Source organism: Hemicordylus capensis, chromosome 14 (genome assembly GCF_027244095.1).
Source record: "Hemicordylus capensis ecotype Gifberg chromosome 14, rHemCap1.1.pri, whole genome shotgun sequence".
NCBI classification, from domain to species: Eukaryota; Metazoa; Chordata; class Lepidosauria; order Squamata; family Cordylidae; genus Hemicordylus; species Hemicordylus capensis.
Window position 1 is genome coordinate 5,194,698 of NC_069670.1, and position 18,294 is coordinate 5,212,991.

General features: G+C 51.6%; 1 protein-coding gene and 1 long non-coding RNA gene across 4 annotated transcripts in view; one reads left to right on the top strand and one right to left on the bottom strand.

The window, feature by feature from the left end:
- The window catches only part of LOC128336993 (uncharacterized), a 28,062-nt gene extending 16,169 nt beyond the window's left edge, over positions 1–11,893 (bottom strand). The window contains exon 1 of one of the 2 annotated variants that reach the window (XR_008312144.1): positions 11,788–11,893. This is a non-coding gene — a long non-coding RNA (uncharacterized LOC128336993). The remainder of the gene's footprint in view (positions 1–11,787) is intronic. The other variant, XR_008312145.1, reaches the window with a different exon arrangement.
- A 144-nt stretch (positions 11,894–12,037) lies between these two features.
- LOC128337709 (zinc finger protein 420-like) lies at positions 12,038–17,950 on the top strand. Of its 2 annotated transcripts, none has more exons than XM_053279001.1 (2): positions 12,038–12,299; positions 15,895–17,950. In XM_053279001.1, exon 2 carries the CDS (start codon positions 16,209–16,211, stop codon positions 17,673–17,675), a length of 1,467 nt encoding a protein of 488 aa, XP_053134976.1. In that variant the 5' UTR covers positions 12,038–12,299; positions 15,895–16,208; the 3' UTR covers positions 17,676–17,950. The 2 variants fall into 2 exon arrangements, with proteins under 2 accessions (XP_053134976.1, XP_053134977.1); XM_053279002.1 differs by having other exon boundaries at positions 15,898–17,950.
- Positions 17,951–18,294: the final 344 nt, after the last annotated feature.

Consider the following 18,294-nt stretch of genomic DNA (forward strand, 5'->3'; position numbering starts at 1 on the left):
AGAGCACACGCGTCGCCAAAACTCCCACACATAGGCCAAAGAGATAAGGTGTGCATCTAGAGGACATGTGTCACCACAACTCCGGCACAGAGGCCAAAGAGATAAGGTGTGAAGCTAGAGCACACACGACGCCACACCTCTGGCACAGAGCCCAAAGAGATAAGGGTGTGCAGCTAGAGCACACACATCACCACACCTCCGGCACATAGGCCAAAGAGATAAGCTGTGAAGCTAGAGCACACGCATCACCACACCTCCGGCACATAGGCCAAAGAGATAAGGTGTGCAGCTAGAGCACACGCGTCGCCACATCTCCGGAACAGTGGCCAAAGATATAAGCTGTGTAGCTAGAGCACACACGTCACCACTACTCCGGCTCAGAGGCCAAAGAGATAAGGTGTTCAGCTTGAGCACAAGCATCGCCACACCTCTGGCACAGAGGCCAAAGAGATAAGGTGTGCAGCTAGAGCACACACATCACCACAGGTCCGGCACGTAGGCCAAAGATATAAGCTGTGTAGCTAGAGCACACACGTCACCACAACTCCGGCACATAGGCCAAAGAGATAAGGGTGTGCAGCTAGAGCACACGCGTCGCCACAATACTGGCACATAGGCAAAAGAGATAAGGTGTGCAGCCAGAGCACACGCGTCGCCACAACTCTGGCACAGAGGCCAAAGAGATAAGGTGTGCAGCTAGAGCACACGGGTCGCCACAACTCTGGCACAGAGGCCAAAGAGATAAGGTGTGCAGCTAGAGCACATGTGTCACCACAACTCCGGCACAGAGGCCAAAGAGATAAGGTGTGAAGCTAGAGCACACACGACGCCACACCTCTGGCACAGAGCCCAAAGAGATAAGGGTGTGCAGCTAGAGCACACACATCACCACACCTCCGGCACATAGGCCAAAGAGATAAGCTGTGAAGCTAGAGCACAAACATCACCACACCTCCAGCACATAGGACAAACAGATAAGGTGTGCAGCTAGAGCACACACGTCACCACAACTCTGGCACAGAGGCCAAAGAGGTAAGGCTTGGTGCTAGAGCACACGCATCACCACACCTCCGGCACATAGGCCAAAGAGATAAGGTGTGCAGCTAGAGCACACGCGTCGCCACATCTACGGAACAGTGGCCAAAGAGATAAGCTGTGCAGCTGGAGCACACACATCGCCACTACTCCGGCTCAGAGGCCAAAGAGATAAGGTGTTCAGCTTGAGCACAAGCGTCGCCACACCTCTGGCACAGAGGCCAAAGAGATAAGGTGTGCAGCTAGAGCACACACATCACCACAGGTCCGGCACGTAGGCCAAAGATATAAGCTGTGTAGCTAGAGCACACACGTCACCACAACTCAGGCACATAGGCCAAAGAGATAAGGGTGTGTAGCTAGAGCACACACATCACCACACCTCCAGCACATAGGCAAAAGAGATAAGGTGTGCAGCCAGAGCACACGCGTCGCCACAACTCTGGCACAGAGGCCAAAGAGATAAGGGTGTACAGCTAGAGCAGACGGGTCGCCACAACTCTGGCACAGAGACCAAAGAGATAAGGTGTACAGCTAGAGCACACATGTCCCCACACCTCCGGTACATAGGCCAAAGAGATAAGGTGTGCAGCTAGAGCACATGCGTCGCCACAACTCCGGCACATAGGCCAAAGAGATAAGGTTGTACAGCTAGAGCACACATGTCCCCACACCTCTGGCACATAGGCCAAAGAGATAAGGGTGTGCAGCTAGAGCACACACGTTACCACAACTCCGGCACAGAGGTCATAGAGATAAGGTGTGCAGCTAAATCACACGGGTCGCCACAACTCCAGCACAAAGGCCAAAGAGATAAGGTGTGCAGCTAGGGCACATGCGTCGCCACAACTTCGGGACAGAGCCCAAGGAGATAAGGGTGTGCAGCTAGAGCACACGCGTTGCCAAAACTCCGGCACAGAGGCCAAAGAGATAAGGTGTGCAGCTACAGCACACAAGTTGCGACAACTCCGGCACATAGGCCAAAGAGATAAGCTGTGAAGCTAGAACACAAACATCACCACACCTCCAGCACATAGGACAAACAATAAGGGTGTGTAGCTAGAGCATACACATCACCATACCTCCAGCACATAGGCCAAAGAGATAAGGTGTGCAGCTAGAGCACACGCGTCGCCACAATACTGGCACATAGGCCAAAGAGATAAGGTGTGCAGCTAGAGCACACGAGTCACCACAACTCCGGCACAGAGGCCAAAGAGATAAGGGTGTGCAGCTAGAGCACATGTGTTGCAACAACTAAGGCACAGAGGCCAAAGAGATAAGGTGTGCAGCTAGAGCACACGCATCACCACAGGACCGGCACGTAGGCCAAAGATATAAGCTGTGTAGCTAGAGCACAGACGTCACCACAACTCCGGCACATAGGCCAAAGAGATAAGGTGTGTAGCTAGAGCACACACATCACCACAGGTCCGGCACGTAGGTCAAAGATATAAGCTGTGTAGCTAGAGCACACACGTCACCACAACTCCGGCACATAGGCCAAAGAGATAAGGGTGTGTAGCTAGAGCACACACATCACCACACCTCCAGCACATAGGCAAAATAGATAAGGTGTGCAGCCAGAGCACACGGGTCGCCACAACTCTGGCACAGAGGCCAAAGAGATAAGGTGTGCAGCTAGACCACATGAGTCACCACACCTCTGGCACATAGGCCAAAGATATAAGGTGTGCAGCTAGAGCACACACGTCGCCACAACTCCGGCAGAGAGGCCAAAGAGATAAGGGTGTGCAACTAGAGCACACATGTCGCCACACCTCGGGCACATAGACCAAAGTGATAAGGGTGTGCAGCTAGATCACACACGTCACCACAACTCCGGCACGTCAGCCAACGAGATAAGGTGTGCAGATAGAGCACACGCGTCGCCACAACTCCGGCAAAGAGGCCAAACAGATAAAGTGTGCAGCTAGAGCACAAATGTTCCCACACCTCTGGCACATAGGTCAAAGACATAGGGGTTTGCAGCTAGAGCACACGCGTCGCCAAAACTCCCACACATAGGCCAAAGAGATAAGGTGTGCATCTAGAGGACATGTGTCACCACAACTCCGGCACAGAGGCCAAAGAGATAAGGTGTGAAGCTAGAGCACACATGACGCCACACCTCTGGCACAGAGCCCAAAGAGATAAGGGTGTGCAGCTAGAGCACACACATCACCACACCTCCGGCACATAGGCCAAAGAGATAAGCTGTGAAGCTAGAGCACACGCATCACCACACCTCCGGCACATAGGCCAAAGAGATAAGGTGTGCAGCTAGAGCACACGCGTCGCCACATCTCCGGAACAGTGGCCAAAGATATAAGCTGTGTAGCTAGAGCACACACGTCACCACTACTCCGGCTCAGAGGCCAAAGAGATAAGGTGTTCAGCTTGAGCACAAGCATCGCCACACCTCTGGCACAGAGGCCAAAGAGATAAGGTGTGCAGCTAGAGCACACACATCACCACAGGTCCGGCACGTAGGCCAAAGATATAAGCTGTGTAGCTAGAGCACACACGTCACCACAACTCCGGCACATAGGCCAAAGAGATAAGGGTGTGCAGCTAGAGCACACGCGTCGCCACAATACTGGCACATAGGCAAAAGAGATAAGGTGTGCAGCCAGAGCACACGCGTCGCCACAACTCTGGCACAGAGGCCAAAGAGATAAGGTGTGCAGCTAGAGCACACGGGTCGCCACAACTCTGGCACAGAGGCCAAAGAGATAAGGTGTGCAGCTAGAGCACATGAGTCACCACAACTCCGGCACAGAGGCCAAAGAGATAAGGTGTGCAGCTAGAGCACACGCGTCGCCACACCTCTGGCACATAGGCCAAAGAGATAAGGGTGTGCAGCTAGAGCACACGCGTTCCAACAACTCCGGCACAGAGGCCAAAGAGATAAGGTGTGCAGCTCGAGCACACACATCACCACAGGTCCGGCACGTAGGCCAAAGAGATAAGCTGTGTAGCTAGAGCACACACGTCACCACAACTCCGGCACATAGGCCAAAGAGATAAGGGTGTGTAGCTAGAGCACACACATCACCACACCTCCAGCACATAGGCAAAAGAGATAAGGTGTGCAGCCAGAGCACACGCGTCGCCACAACTCTGGCACAGAGGCCAAAGAGATAATGGTGTACAGCTAGAGCAGACGGGTCGCCACAACTCTGGCACAGAGGCCAAAGAGATAAGGTGTGCAGCTAGACCACATGAGTCACCACACCTCTGGCACATAGGCCAAAGATATAAGGTGTGCAGCTAGAGCACACACGTCGCCACAACTCCGGCAGAGAGGCCAAAGAGATAAGGGTGTGCAACTAGAGCACACATGTCGCCACACCTCAGGCACATAGACCAAAGTGATAAGGGTGTGCAGCTAGATCACACACGTCACCACAACTCCGGCACGTCGGCCAAAGAGATAAGGTGTGCAGATAGAGCACACGCGTCGCCACAACTCCAGCAAAGAGGCCAAACAGATAAAGTGTGCAGCTAGAGCACAAATGTCCCCACACCTCTGGCACATAGGTCAAAGACATAGGGGTTTGCAGCTAGAGCACACGGGTCGCCAAAACTCCCACACATAGGCCAAAGAGATAAGGTGTGCATCTAGAGGACATGTGTCACCACAACTCCGGCACAGAGGCCAAAGAGATAAGGTGTGAAGCTAGAGCACACACGACGCCACACCTCTGGCACAGAGCCCAAAGAGATAAGGGTGTGCAGCTAGAGCACACACATCACCACACCTCCGGCACATAGGCCAAAGAGATAAGCTGTGAAGCTAGAGCACACGCATCACCACACCTCCGGCACATAGGCCAAAGAGATAAGGTGTGCAGCTAGAGCACACGCGTTGCCACATCTCCGGAACAGTGGCCAAAGATATAAGCTGTGTAGCTAGAGCACACACGTCACCACAACTCCGGCACATAGGCCAAAGAGATAAGGGTGTGTAGCTAGAGCACACACATCACCACACCTCCAGCACATAGGCAAAAGAGATAAGGTGTGCAGCTAGAGCACACGCATTGCCACAATACTGGCACATAGGCCAAAGAGATAAGGTGTGCAGCTACAGCACACAAGTTGCGACAACTCCGGCACATAGGCCAAAGAGATAAGCTGTGAAGCTAGAACACAAACATCACCACAACTCCAGCACATAGGACAAACAATAAGGGTGTGTAGCTAGAGCACACACATCACCATACCTCCAGCACATAGGCCAAAGAGATAAGGTGTGTAGCTAGAGCACACGCGTCGCCACAATACTGGCACATAGGCCAAAGAGATAAGGTGTGCAGCTAGGGCACACGAGTCACCACAACTCCGGCACAGAGGCCAAAGAGATAAGGTGTGCAGCTAGAGCACACGCGTCGCCACACCTCTGGCACATAGGCCAAAGAGATAAGGGTGTGCAGCTAGAGCACACGCGTTGCAACAACTCCGGCACAGAGGCCAAAGAGATAAGGTGTGCAGCTAGAGCACACACATCACCACAGGTCCAGCACGTAGGCCAAAGATATAAGCTGTGTAGCTAGAGCACACACGTCACCACAACTCCGGCACATAGGCCAAAGAGATAAGGGTGTGTAGCTAGAGCACACACATCACCACACCTCCAGCACATAGGCAAAAGAGATAAGGTGTGCAGCCAGAGCACACGCGTCGCCACAACTCTGGCACAGAGGCCAAAGAGATAAGGTGTGCAGCTAGACCACATGAGTCACCACACCTCTGGCACATAGGCCAAAGATATAAGGTGTGCAGCTAGAGCACACACGTCGCCACAACTCCGGCAGAGAGGCCAAAGAGATAAGGGTGTGCAACTAGAGCACACATGTCGCCACACCTCGGGCACATAGACCAAAGTGATAAGGGTGTGCAGCTAGATCACACACGTCACCACAACTCCGGCACGTAGGCCAAAGAGATCAGGTGTGCAGATAGAGCACACGCGTCGCCACAACTCCAGCAAAGAGGCCAAACAGATAAAGTGTGCAGCTAGAGCACAAATGTCCCCACACCTCTGGCACATAGGTCAAAGACATAGGGGTTTGCAGCTAGAGCACACGCGTCGCCAAAACTCCCACACATAGGCCAAAGAGATAAGGTGTGCATCTAGAGGACATGTGTCACCACAGCTCCGGCACAGAGGCCAAAGAGATAAGGTGTGAAGCTAGAGCACACACGACGCCACACCTCTGGCACAGAGCCCAAAGAGATAAGGGTGTGCAGCTAGAGCACACACATCACCACACCTCCGGCACAGAGGCCAAAGAGATAAGCTGTGAAGCTAGAGCACAAACATCACCACACCTCCAGCACATAGGACAAACAGATAAGGTGTGCAGCTAGAGCACACACGTCACCACAACTCTGGCACAAAGGCCAAAGAGATAAGGCTTGGTGCTAGAGCACACGCATCACCACACCTCCGGCACACAGGCCAAAGAGATAAGGTGTGCAGCTAGAGCACACGCGTCGCCACATTTACGGAACAGTGGCCAAAGAGATAAGCTTTGCAGCTGGAGCACACACATCGCCACTACTCCGGCTCAGAGGCCAAAGAGATAAGGTGTTCAGCTTGAGCACAAGCGTCGCCACACCTCTGGCACAGAGGCCAAAGAGATAAGGTGTGCAGCTAGAGCACACACGTGGCCACAACTCCGGCAGAGAGGCCAAAGAGATAAGGGTGTGCAACTAGAGCACACATGTCGCCACACCTCGGGCACATAGACCAAAGTGATAAGGGTGTGCAGCTAGAGCACATGCGTTGCCATAACTCCGGCACAGAGGCCAAAGAGATAAGGTGTGCAGCTAGAGCACACGGGTCGCCACACCTCTGGCACATAGGCCAAAGAGCTAAGGGTGTGCAGCCTGAGCACAGGCGTTGCCATGACTCCGACACAGAGGCCAAAGAGATAAGGTGTGCAGCTAGATCACACACGTCACCACAACTCCAGCACGTAGGCCAAAGAGATAAGGTGTGCAGATACAGCACACGCGTCGCCACAACTCCGGCAAAGAGGCCAAACAGATAAAGTGTGCAGCTAGAGCACAAATGTCCCCACACCTCTGGCACATAGGTCAAAGACATAGGGGTTTGCAGCTAGAGCACACGCGTCGCCAAAACTCCCACACATAGGCCAAAGAGATAAGGTGTGCATCTAGAGGACATGTGTCACCACAACTCCAGCACAGAGGCCAAAGAGATAAGGTGTGAAGCTAGAGCACACACGACGCCACACCTCTGGCACAGAGCCCAAAGAGATAAGGGTGTGCAGCTAGAGCACACACATCACCACACCTCCGGCACATAGGCCAAAGAGATAAGGTGTACAGCTAGAGCACCCACGTCGCCACACCTCTGGCACATAGGCCAAAGAGATGGTGTGCAGCTAGAGCACACATATCGCCACTACTCCGGCCCAGAGGCCAAAGAGATAAGGTGTTCAGCTAGAGCACATGCATCGCCACACCTCCGGCACAGAGGCCAAACAGATTAGGGTGTGCAGTTAGATCACACGCGTCGCCACAACTCCGGCACAGAGGCCAAAGAGATAAGGTGTGCAGCTAGAGCAAAAATGTCGCCACACCTCCGGCACATAGACCAAAGTGATAAGGGTGTGTAGCTAGAGCACAGACATCACCACACCTCCGGCACGTAGGCCAAAGAGATAAGCTGTGCAGCTAGAGCACACGAGTTGCAACAACTCCGGCACAGAGGCCAAAGAGATAAGCTGTGAAGCTAGAGCACAAACATCACCACACCTCCAGCACATTTGACAAACAGAAAAGGTGTGCCGTTAGAGCACACACGTCGCCACAACTCTGGCACAGAGGCCAAAGAGATAAGGCTTGGTGCTAGAGCACACGCATCACCACACCTCCGGCACATAGGCCAAAGAGATAAGGTGTGCAGCTAGAGCACACGCGTCGCCACATCTCCGGAACAGTGGCCAAAGAGATAAGCTGTGCAGCTGGAGCACACACATCGCCACTACTCCGGCTCAGAGGCCAAAGAGATAAGGTGTGCAGCTTGAGCACAAGCGTCGCCACACCTCTGGCACAGAGGCCAAAGAGATAAGGTGTGCAGCTAGAGCACACACATCACCACACCTCCAGCACATAGGCAAAAGAGATAAGGTGTGCAGCCAGAGCACACGCGTCGCCACAACTCTAGCACAGAGGCCAAAGAGATAAGTTTTGGTGCTAGAGCACACGCATCACCACACCTCCGGCACATAGGCCAAAGGTGTGCAGCTAGAGCACACGCGTCGCCACATCTCCGGAACAGTGGCCAAAGAGATAAGTTGTGCAGCTAGAGCACATGCGTCACCACACCTCTGGCACATAGGCAAAGAGATAAGGGTGTGCAGCTAGAGCACACACACCACCACAATTCCGGCTAATTGCCTACATTTTGCTGCCAAGCCTCCACTTCCTCCCTTTTTGCTATTAGGCTCTGCTCCAGCTCAGGGTAGCAAAGATTTTTTCCGGGTAGAGGTCTATCTTATCACAGGCATCCATTTTATTAAAGCTCCTTTGGAGTGGGGAAAACAAGATGCTGGGTATATGAGAGCCAGCGTGATGTAGTGGTTAGAGTGCTGGGCTAGGACTGGGGAGACCCGAGTTCAAATCCCCATTCAGCCATGAGACTAGCTGGGTGACTCTGGGCCAGTCTCTTCTCTCTCAGCCTCACCTACTTCACAGGGTTGTTGTGAAAGAGAAACTTAAGTATGTAGTACACCGCTCTGGGCTCCTTGGAGGAAGAGTGGGATATAATTGTAAAAATAATAAATAATAATAAAATAATGTGTAGGCAGGAGCCTTCCCAGGCAGTGATTTTACTTGGCTTCCCCACCCCACAGAAGGGCAGTTGTAGGTCCCCAAATCCTCCAGATCTACCTCAAAGTCCCCGCAAGCTCTCAGGGAGCACACCACGCACACTTTCAGTTTTTCCATTGCGTGTGAGAGTTGAGCCCGCTTTAGGTCCCAGTAAAAAAATCCACTTCTTGAGTCGGTGTTTTGGGGGCAAATTCGAACTCGCGGTCAAGCCTGCTGTCTGGGAAAGCACCAGACTGGAGAAGGAGGGATGGAATGGAGTGGCCACCTTCAAAGATCTGAAGGGGGTGTCTCACAGAAGAGAGATTGAACTTGTTCTCCCTCCTGAGGGCAGGGGCGGAGACACCATTGGGAAAATGGGTTAAAAGAACCCGGGCCGCGGCCAATCGTGGGCTGCGCCTCACAGCCACAACACGCCCCATACGTCAGACGCCAGACGTGGGGGTGCTGCTTTAGCTCCAGAGCATGGGCCCCACAGCCCCCATTGAGGAGTTAGGTGCGGCTCCAACCTTGCTCCTGAATGCGGCCGTGCAGCCTCATTCAGGAGTTGCGTGGCCAACGAGTAGAGAACTTACCACACACCATAGAACCCACACTGGGGAGAAACCACATAAATGAGATTCAGTACAAATGGAAATCTTACTATACATAACAGAACCCACACTGGGGAGAAACCACATTAATGTTTGGAGTGTGGAAAGAGCTTCAGGAACAGGGGAACCCCTACTATAAACTATAGAGCCCACACTGGAAGAAGGAAGTCACAGCTTCCTGCACATGCACCAATTGAAACAGGTTAGACTGAAGCTCATGAGACTGCAGACAAGCCCAAGAAACACCCTCAATTTGTGAAATATAAACCATTCTGAGAATTCTGCTTCTGATTTGTCGTGCTTCCTCTTCAACTCTTTTATACGTATCTGTGTAATGAATAAATGTCCATAATTCATTCAAATAGATTATTGAATACTAGCTTAACCTACAAAGACCATCTGCGCACTAGTAATTGATTGCTCCGCTCACCCCCTGCCACAGCGCCCCTCACCTCAGAGATCTCTCCACCCTCACCTGAGCCACACTCCTGCTTCTCCTCCATCCCTTTACTCCACCCTCTCACCCCTCTTGTTCGCAGTTATAACCTTGCTGGCACGGAATGACCAAGCTGCAGCCCCCTATCCCCAGAGACCTCCCCACCCTCACCCAAGCCCCACTCCTGCTCCTCCCATCAGAAGCAGCAGCAGTGGTTGACCAGGCCCTTCTTTGCTGCCGCCGCCATAACCACTCGTTCCCCTCCGGCTGCTGACAGGCTCAGGCCAGACCCTCCCCTCCTCTTTGGTCTGGATGGGGTCTGGTGCCTCTTCCTCACCTGAACGCTGCCTAAGCCCTGCGAAGGAAGGGGCCGCATCTCCCATTGGGACCCCTTGTTTAAAGGAAGCCCTAGATTCCTGCCCCCTTTTAGCGGCAATCTGGGCTGGTCAGGCTCCGGTCGGGACAATTTGTTTTCATGAATACAAAACCCACACACCAATAACACTGCAGGACCACATCCAAGAAAAGAGAATTCCTATCTTTTGGGTCTAGAAAAATTCTCAAGATTTGACTGTCAAAGCTCAACCCAACCATGCAATCGCCCAACCACCTTGGCAAGGGGAAGCATGTCTGCCTTGGCTGCCAGCAGTGGGCGCCGCAGACCAAACCTCCAAGCCTCTCAATTCCCACCAGGAGCCTAAGAAGCCGCTGGAGGCCAAGGTGGGGTGGAGGCATTTGGGGGGCTGGTTTGGCCCTGCTGGAGAAGGAGGAGGGAGAGTGATGGGGTGGAATCCAGGGAGGAGGAAACGCTGGGTAGTGTGATGCCAGAAAGCTGGGCCCTCTCCTGGCGTGCAAGTCCAATTAACACACCAAGAGAGTGGAGATCCAGACCCAAAACCAGTTTATTCTGCAGAATAGCCAAGGTGGCACTTTGGGGATCATTTCACAAAGCAACAGCGCCCCCCTCTTTCCTCAGAGGGGTTTTTAATACATTCTTTAAATGATCACAGCATTTCACACATGACAAGCTGCCCCCGCCTCCTCTCCCCCCTCCTGACCAGGACTTAATGCTCCCTGAATATTGGTGTTAATATCAGCAAGTTCCAAAGAGCACATTAAGGCCGTCATATCTCACCGGCATGGGGTCGGGTAGCAATGCCTAACTGCTGACTTGCCCTTTTCCCCAGACGCTGCATCAACCCACGTGCCGGTTAGAGCTATTCTTGTAACATCCTTTAAGCAATTCTGATCATAAAGCCCTCAGCTTAGCTGTCAACTTTTATGATTATTTTACATTTTAGATCCATTTTACACCTTTTCAACTGCAAAGGACTAAGTAGGGGGGGTGAGGCCGGTTTGCGCACAAAACGGAGTCAGACACAAAATGGAGTCAGTCTGGCCTCCTCATATCAGTAGGACAGAGCAGCGCCATCCGATTCATCGGGAAATGTGCAGCCCCTGCGAAGTGAAGGAGATGGATCTCTCCCCACCCTGCAGCGTCTCTCCCTCTCCTCAGAAGCAGACTGGAGGAGCCAGAGAGAGCTTTACATAAGGACAGCACTGCTGGATCAGGCCCAAGAATGCCCATCTAGTCCAGCATCCAGGCCTCCATCATGTCTCCCCGCAGTCGTCTTTTTTCCAAACTAAAAAGCCCCAGGTGTTGTAGCCTTCCCTCCTAAGGAAGGTGCTCTAGAACCCTGATCATCTGGGTTGCCCTCGTCTGTACCTTTCCCAGTTCTGCAATGTCCTTTTTAAGATGTGGTGACCTTATTTTTTAGGTGGGGCAGAAAAGGCGCTGCCTGCTCTGCCTAGGAAATCTGCATTTCGCTCTATGCATCAGGACAGCAATGAATGCACCTGTGAGACCTTCAAGGCCAAATGGAAGCCAGATCATCTTGGAGAGTCTCTATCCATGTAGCCGCTCAGAATCTTCAGAAACGGAAGCTCTCCCCCCAGAGCGGAGGCCCGGCTTGAGGGCTCAGCCAATGAGAGAGCCAAAGGGGGAAGTGGGGGGTGGGAGCGGGAGGCCGGAGCATCCAATCCTGTGCATTGTAGGAGTCTCCGCCCCTTGCATTAGACGCAGCCGCAGCCGCAGCCGGGAGGGGGATGGAGCTGGGAGGAGGCGGCGGAAAGCGCGGAGGGGGCCGAGAAGGAGCAGGCAGGGCGCGGCTGCATAAGCGGCAGGAGGAGGAGCCCGTCTGCACCCAGAGCCGGAGTTCCCCGGATCCGCCCTCCGTGGCTGCTTGGAGTCTGCAGGGCGGTGTCAGAGGCCAGCGCTGCCCGCTGCATGAACCGCGGCGGGTGTTTCTGCACCGGGGCTGATCGGACTCGCTCCTGGACTTGATCCTCTTCGGCTACAGAGGCAGGAGGTGAGCAGCAAGAGGCAGCAGCCGTAGCCGCAGCAGCCGCAGCATCCCGGGGGAGGGCTGGAGCTCTGCCGGATTCACCCCCTGGCATAGGGAGCACATGCTACGGGACCCGTTTTCGAGGGCCCCCCCCTCGCCCGCCCGCCTGTCTGGCAGAGCAGCCTGGAGGACTCTCTGCCACTAGGCCCTGCCTGCAGGCGGGGGCCGGGATCGGGCTCTGCAAGAGCTGCTTGATGGAGGAGCTCATCCTTAGCGGAGGGGGAGGCGGAGGCTGGGCTTCCGGAGCAGGCATTGAAACCAGGCAACTCTGCAGCAGCGGAAGAAGATCAGCCAACTTCTCTGAGGAGGCTACCTTCCCCTTCAGGGTTCCTCCCTTCTCGCTGCTCTCTGTCTGCTGGGGACAGGCTGCTGCTCCTCTGCTCGGTCTCCTTTCAAAGAGAGCGAAGCAGCATTTGGCAATCCTTCCTTCATATTTCAAAAAGTCAGCCAAAATGGAGGGGGGGGATGCATATGGGGGATGATGGGGGAATGGGGAGATCTCAGCCTATGTGCCAGAGTTGTGGCGACCTGCGTGCTCTAGCTGTACACCCTTATGTCTTTGGCCAATGTGGCTGTGACTGATGTTTGTTTTGCTTATGTTATTAAATCCTAGTAAGAAGTTGGGATGACCCCGTATATGCCGTCCTGTTGTCTAGTTTGAAATGGCATCAGCCAGCGTGGTGTAGTGGTTAGAGTGCTGGACTAGGACCAGGGAGACCCAAGTTCAAATCCCCATTCAGCCATGAAACTAGCTGGGTGACTCTGGGCCAGTCACTTCTCTCTGAACCTACTTCACAGGGTTGTTGTGAAAGAGAAATTCAAGTATGTAGTACACCACTCCTTGGAGGAAGAGTGGGATATAAATGTAATAATAATAATAATAATAATAATATATTGGCTAAGGCTAGTAGGCAACTTCTCTTTCTGTTTGGCATAAATGGCATTGAATGGGATGCATTTATTGGAGACATGTGGCTAAATGTAAATGTAAATATGAATATGTTGTATGCACACCGTGCATATATGTGTTTTGTTGTGACACGTGTTAGAGAATGATGGGATATGGGATAGTCTCCTGTGTTGATGGGATTTGTGATAGCTTTTAAACACATGCTCAAGCTAAAGTATTTTTCTGCTCTAGCTTAAGTTGATGTGATATTAAGCGTACATTCGTCTCTTTGTAACAGGATGTGGTTTGTCGCTGTCTGTCTCTCTCAGACAGGATATGGCTCGACCGCAAAATGTTCCAAAAAGGGTGACTGTCTTCTTGCTAAGCAAGAAGGATCCTAGAATGTTTGAGCTGGAAGGGACCTCAGAGGTCTTCTAGTCCTCCCCACCCCCCGCCCAGGGCTATAGTGTTGCTGAAAGATGCCTGCCCAGACTCCTCTTGGACCCTGCATGGAAGGAAAGCCCACCACTGCACAAGGCAGGCTGTTCTGCTGTCCAGCTCTTCTCCCAATGAGTCTCTTCTTCCTAATGCCTAGCCAAAATCTGTTGCCTAGCCTTTTGAACTCAGTAGTGCTTATATTGCCCTCAGGCAGGCATTAGGTGGAACCGCTAACCCCGCCCCCCGCGTCTGACGTTAGACGCGGGGGCGTAGTCTGGCTCCTGAATGGAGCCACGCGGCTCTGATCGAGAGTTTGAGTCTGGCCAGCGCTGCCTTCTGGCCACCCAACTCCCGAATGAGGCTGCACGGCCCCGTTCGGGAGCAAGGTTGGGGCCACACCTAACTCCCGAATGGGGGCTACGCGGCCCACGCTCTGGTGCTAAAGCAGCCCCCCTGCGTCAGACATCAGACGCTGGGGTCGTGTTGTGGCTGCGAGGCGCGGCCCACGATCGGGGGCGGCCCGGGTTCTTTGAACCCATTTGCCCAATGGTGTCTCCGCCCCTGCCCTCAGGAAGGAGAACAAGTTCACCCCCTCTTCTATGAGACCCCCCCTTCAGATCTTTGAAGGTGGCCACTCCACTCCATCCCTCCTTCTCCCAAATGGGGACTGCGTGGCAAAAGGGGAGAAAGTGGAGACCTGGCAGCAAAATGTAGGAGAAAGCAAGGGGGTGGGTGGGATTAATGGAAAGATTGGGAGGAAGACCACCCCAGGGCCGGATTAAGCTAGTGCAGGGCCTGTGGCACATGTTATAAAGGGGCCCAGAATTTTTAAAATGCACATAAATGTTAAAACATAAATTATTTACTTGCATAGTAAAGTGATTCAGTCCCCCCCCCCCATTGGCTATACAGCCAGATAAGACGAGTCTGACACTTTAGTCATACTATTATTTACATGTAGGTATCAATTTCAAATGTCAAGAGTAAGGAAACTTCCATTTAAAAGTTACATTAAAAGTTACATTTTCGAGATTTAGCATGAGCAAATTTCTCGATGATGCTGGAAACGTCTATCTCACACCCAAGTTCCTGTTCAGCGCTCATTAGAGTGAGATTGTTCAATGTGTTTCGACCCAACTTCTGGGAATCCCTGTTCTCACAATCGATGGAAACCGGGGCTGGGCTCCCTTAGCCCAGTTTCCATTGATTGTGAGAATAGCCCTAATATGTTTTTATTTCAGTTAAAAGTGCATCTTATTCAAAGATGCTTGGACAGGACGGTATGAACAATGATTGAATCATGAGCATATTTAGTCTGAAAGACGTTGTTTTCGTTGACTGCAAGGGTACTGTGATTGTCCTCTTTTTTTTGTTTGTTTTTTTGGCCTGGAGAGTATACTGTGGCTCCATATGATTATTCATGGAGTTTCTTTTGGATTAATAGTGCAAACCCAAGTATTTTTCAAAAGGCTAATGAGATGTGTTCTCATTAGCCTTTTGATTCTAGGATCCTATTCCGCTGTATGAACTGTAAGTTTGTTGATGTTGGCACACCCTAGCATCACTGCACATGGCCATCCTGGCAAAGGAAGGGAGATTCCAATGTGTTCGACCTGGGTTAAGGAGCTGTGTGTGTGTGTTTGACTGTGTGGAAGCAAGGGAAGAGGAAAACCTGGGTAGAAGTGGTTGTGCGGAAGGAAACAAGGAAGAGAGGGGAACTTGAGTAGCTTCTCCCCCTACCTTGCTTCCACACAATCACTTCTACCCAGATATTCCTCTTACCTTGCTTGCACGCAATTAAAGGTTGGGAGCAGACACAGCGTCCAAACCCAAGCAGAACACAAATTTTGATTATGTGAATGACCTCTATAACACACACACACACACATACACACACACACATACACACACACACAAACACTTTTCAGCCATGATTTCACAAACCCTTCCCTCACCTGCCTGGAAGATCTTCCCCTTCAGGGATGAGGCTGCTCTGGGAAGAGCAACTACCTGCTTACATGCAGAAGCTTTCAATTTCCTGCCCTGGCAGCATCTCCAAGATGGGGCTGAGAGAGACTCCTGCCTGCAACCTTGGAGAAGCCGCTGCCAGTTTGTGTTGACAATACCAAGCTACATGGACCATTGGTAGGACGCAGTATAAGGCAACTTTCTATGCTCCTTACGTCTCCTTTGCTATCCCCAGCTCTGACCACTTTTCTCTCTTCCTTCCAGCAGGTGAGAGTTGGGAGAGGAAGAGTGAGGGGGAGACCAGCAGAGAAATTGTTGGTGGTGCCAGATATATTTAAAAAAAGGAATCACAGATTAAAAACAGGAGCACAATTTAAGAAGACAAATGGATTACCTGCTTGTTAAAAAGGAATTTTTTAAAAATGGAGAAAGTAAGAGAAAGCATCCCGTGTCCTCCGTGTAACAAAAGCTTCTTTTCTGAACCAAGCTTTAAACCTCAGTGGGAAGTGCAAGCAGGAAAGAAATGATATGAATGTTTGGACTGTGGAAAGAAATTTAGCCAGAGAGGACATCTAACTATGCATCTTAGAACCCACACTGGGGAAAAACCCTATAAATGCCTGGAGTGTGGAAAGAGATTCAGCAGCAGTGGATATCTTGTCACACACCATAGAACCCACACTGGGGACCAATCACATAAATGCTTGGAGTGTGGAAAGAGCTTCAGCAGCAGTGGATATCTTACCACACACCACAGAACCCACACTGGGGAGAAACCCTATAAATGCTTGGAGTGTGGAAAGAGCTTCAGCACGAGTGGATATCTTAGGACACACCATAGAACCCACACTGGGGAGAAACCGCATAAATGCTTGGAGTGTGGAAAGAGCTTCAGCACAAGTGGAAATCTTTCAGCACACCATAGAACCCACACTGGGGAGAAACCACATAAATGCTTGGAGTGTGGAAGGAGGTTCAGCAGCAGTGGAGATCTTACTAAACACCACAGAATCCACACTGGGGAGAAACCACATACATGCCTGGAGTGTGGAAGGAGCTTCAGCACGAGTGGACATCTTACTACACACCACAGAATCCACACTGAGGAAAAACCTTATACATGCTTTGAGTGTGGAAAGAGCTTCAGCAGGAGTGGACAGCTTACTACACACCACAGAATCCACACTGGGGAAAAACCACATAAATGCTTGGAGATTGGAAAGACCTTCAGCCAAAGAGGAGCTCTTACTGTACACTATAGAACCCACACTGGAGAGAAACCATATACATGCCTGGAGTGTGGAAAAAGCTTCAGCCAGAATGGAGCTCTTGCTATACATCACAGAACCCACACTGGGGAGAAACCACATAAATGCTTGGAGTGTGGAAAGAGCTTCTGCACTAGTGGAAATCTTACTACTCACCACAGAATCCACACTGGGGAGAAAGCTTATAAATGCTTGGAGTGTGGAAAGAGCTTCAGCACAAGTGGAAATCTTTCAACACACCATAGAACCCACACTGGGGAGAAACCACATAAATGCTTAGAGTGTGGAAGGAGGTTCAGCAGCAGTGGAGATCTTACTAAACACCACAGAATCCACACCGGGGAGAAACCACATAAATGTCTGGAGTGTGGAAAGAGCTTCAGCATGAGTGGAGATCTTAATAAACACCATAGAACCCACACTGGGGAAAAACAACATAAATGCTTGGAGTGTGGAAAGAGCATCAGCACAAGTGGACATCTTACTAGACACCATAGAACCCACACTGGGGAGAAACCACATAAATGCTTGGAGTGTGGAAGGAGGTTCAGCAGCAGTGGAGATCTTACTAAACACCACAGAATCCACACCGGGGAGAAACCACATAAATGTCTGGAGTGTGGAAAGAGCTTCAGCATGAGTGGAGATCTTAATAAACACCATAGAACCCACACTGGGGAAAAACAACATAAATGCTTGGAGTGTGGAAAGAGCATCAGCACAAGTGGACATCTTACTAGACACCATAGAACCCACACTGGGGAGAAACCACATTAATGTTTCGAGTGTGGAAAGAGCTTCAGAAACAGAGGAGCCCTTACTATAAACTATAGAGCCCACACTGGAAGAAGGCGGTCACACCTTCCTGCACATGCACAAATTGAAACAGGTTAGACTGAAACTCATGAGACTGCAGACAAGCCCGAGAAACACCCTCAATTTGCGAAATATAAACCATTCTGAGAATTCTGCTTCTGATTTGTCGTGCTTCCTCTTCAACTATTTTATACGTGTGTGTTGTATCTGTGTTATGAATAAATGTCCATAATTCATTCAAATGATTCATTAATGAATAATAGCTTAACTTGCACTGAGCATCTGTGTGCTGGTAATTGATTGCTCCCCTCACCCCCTGCCACAGCGCCCCTCACCTCAGAGATCTCTCCACCCTCACCTGAGCCACACTCCTGCTTCTCCTCCATCCCTTCACTCCACCCCCTCGCCCCCTTGGTCACGGTTATAATCTTGCTGGCACGGAATGACCAAGCTGCAGCCCCCTATCCCCAGAGACCTCCCCACCCTCACCCAAGCCCCACTCCTGCCCCTCCCATCAGGAGCAGCAGCAGTGGTTGACTGGGCCCTTCCTTGCTGTCGCCGCCATAACCGCTCATTCCCC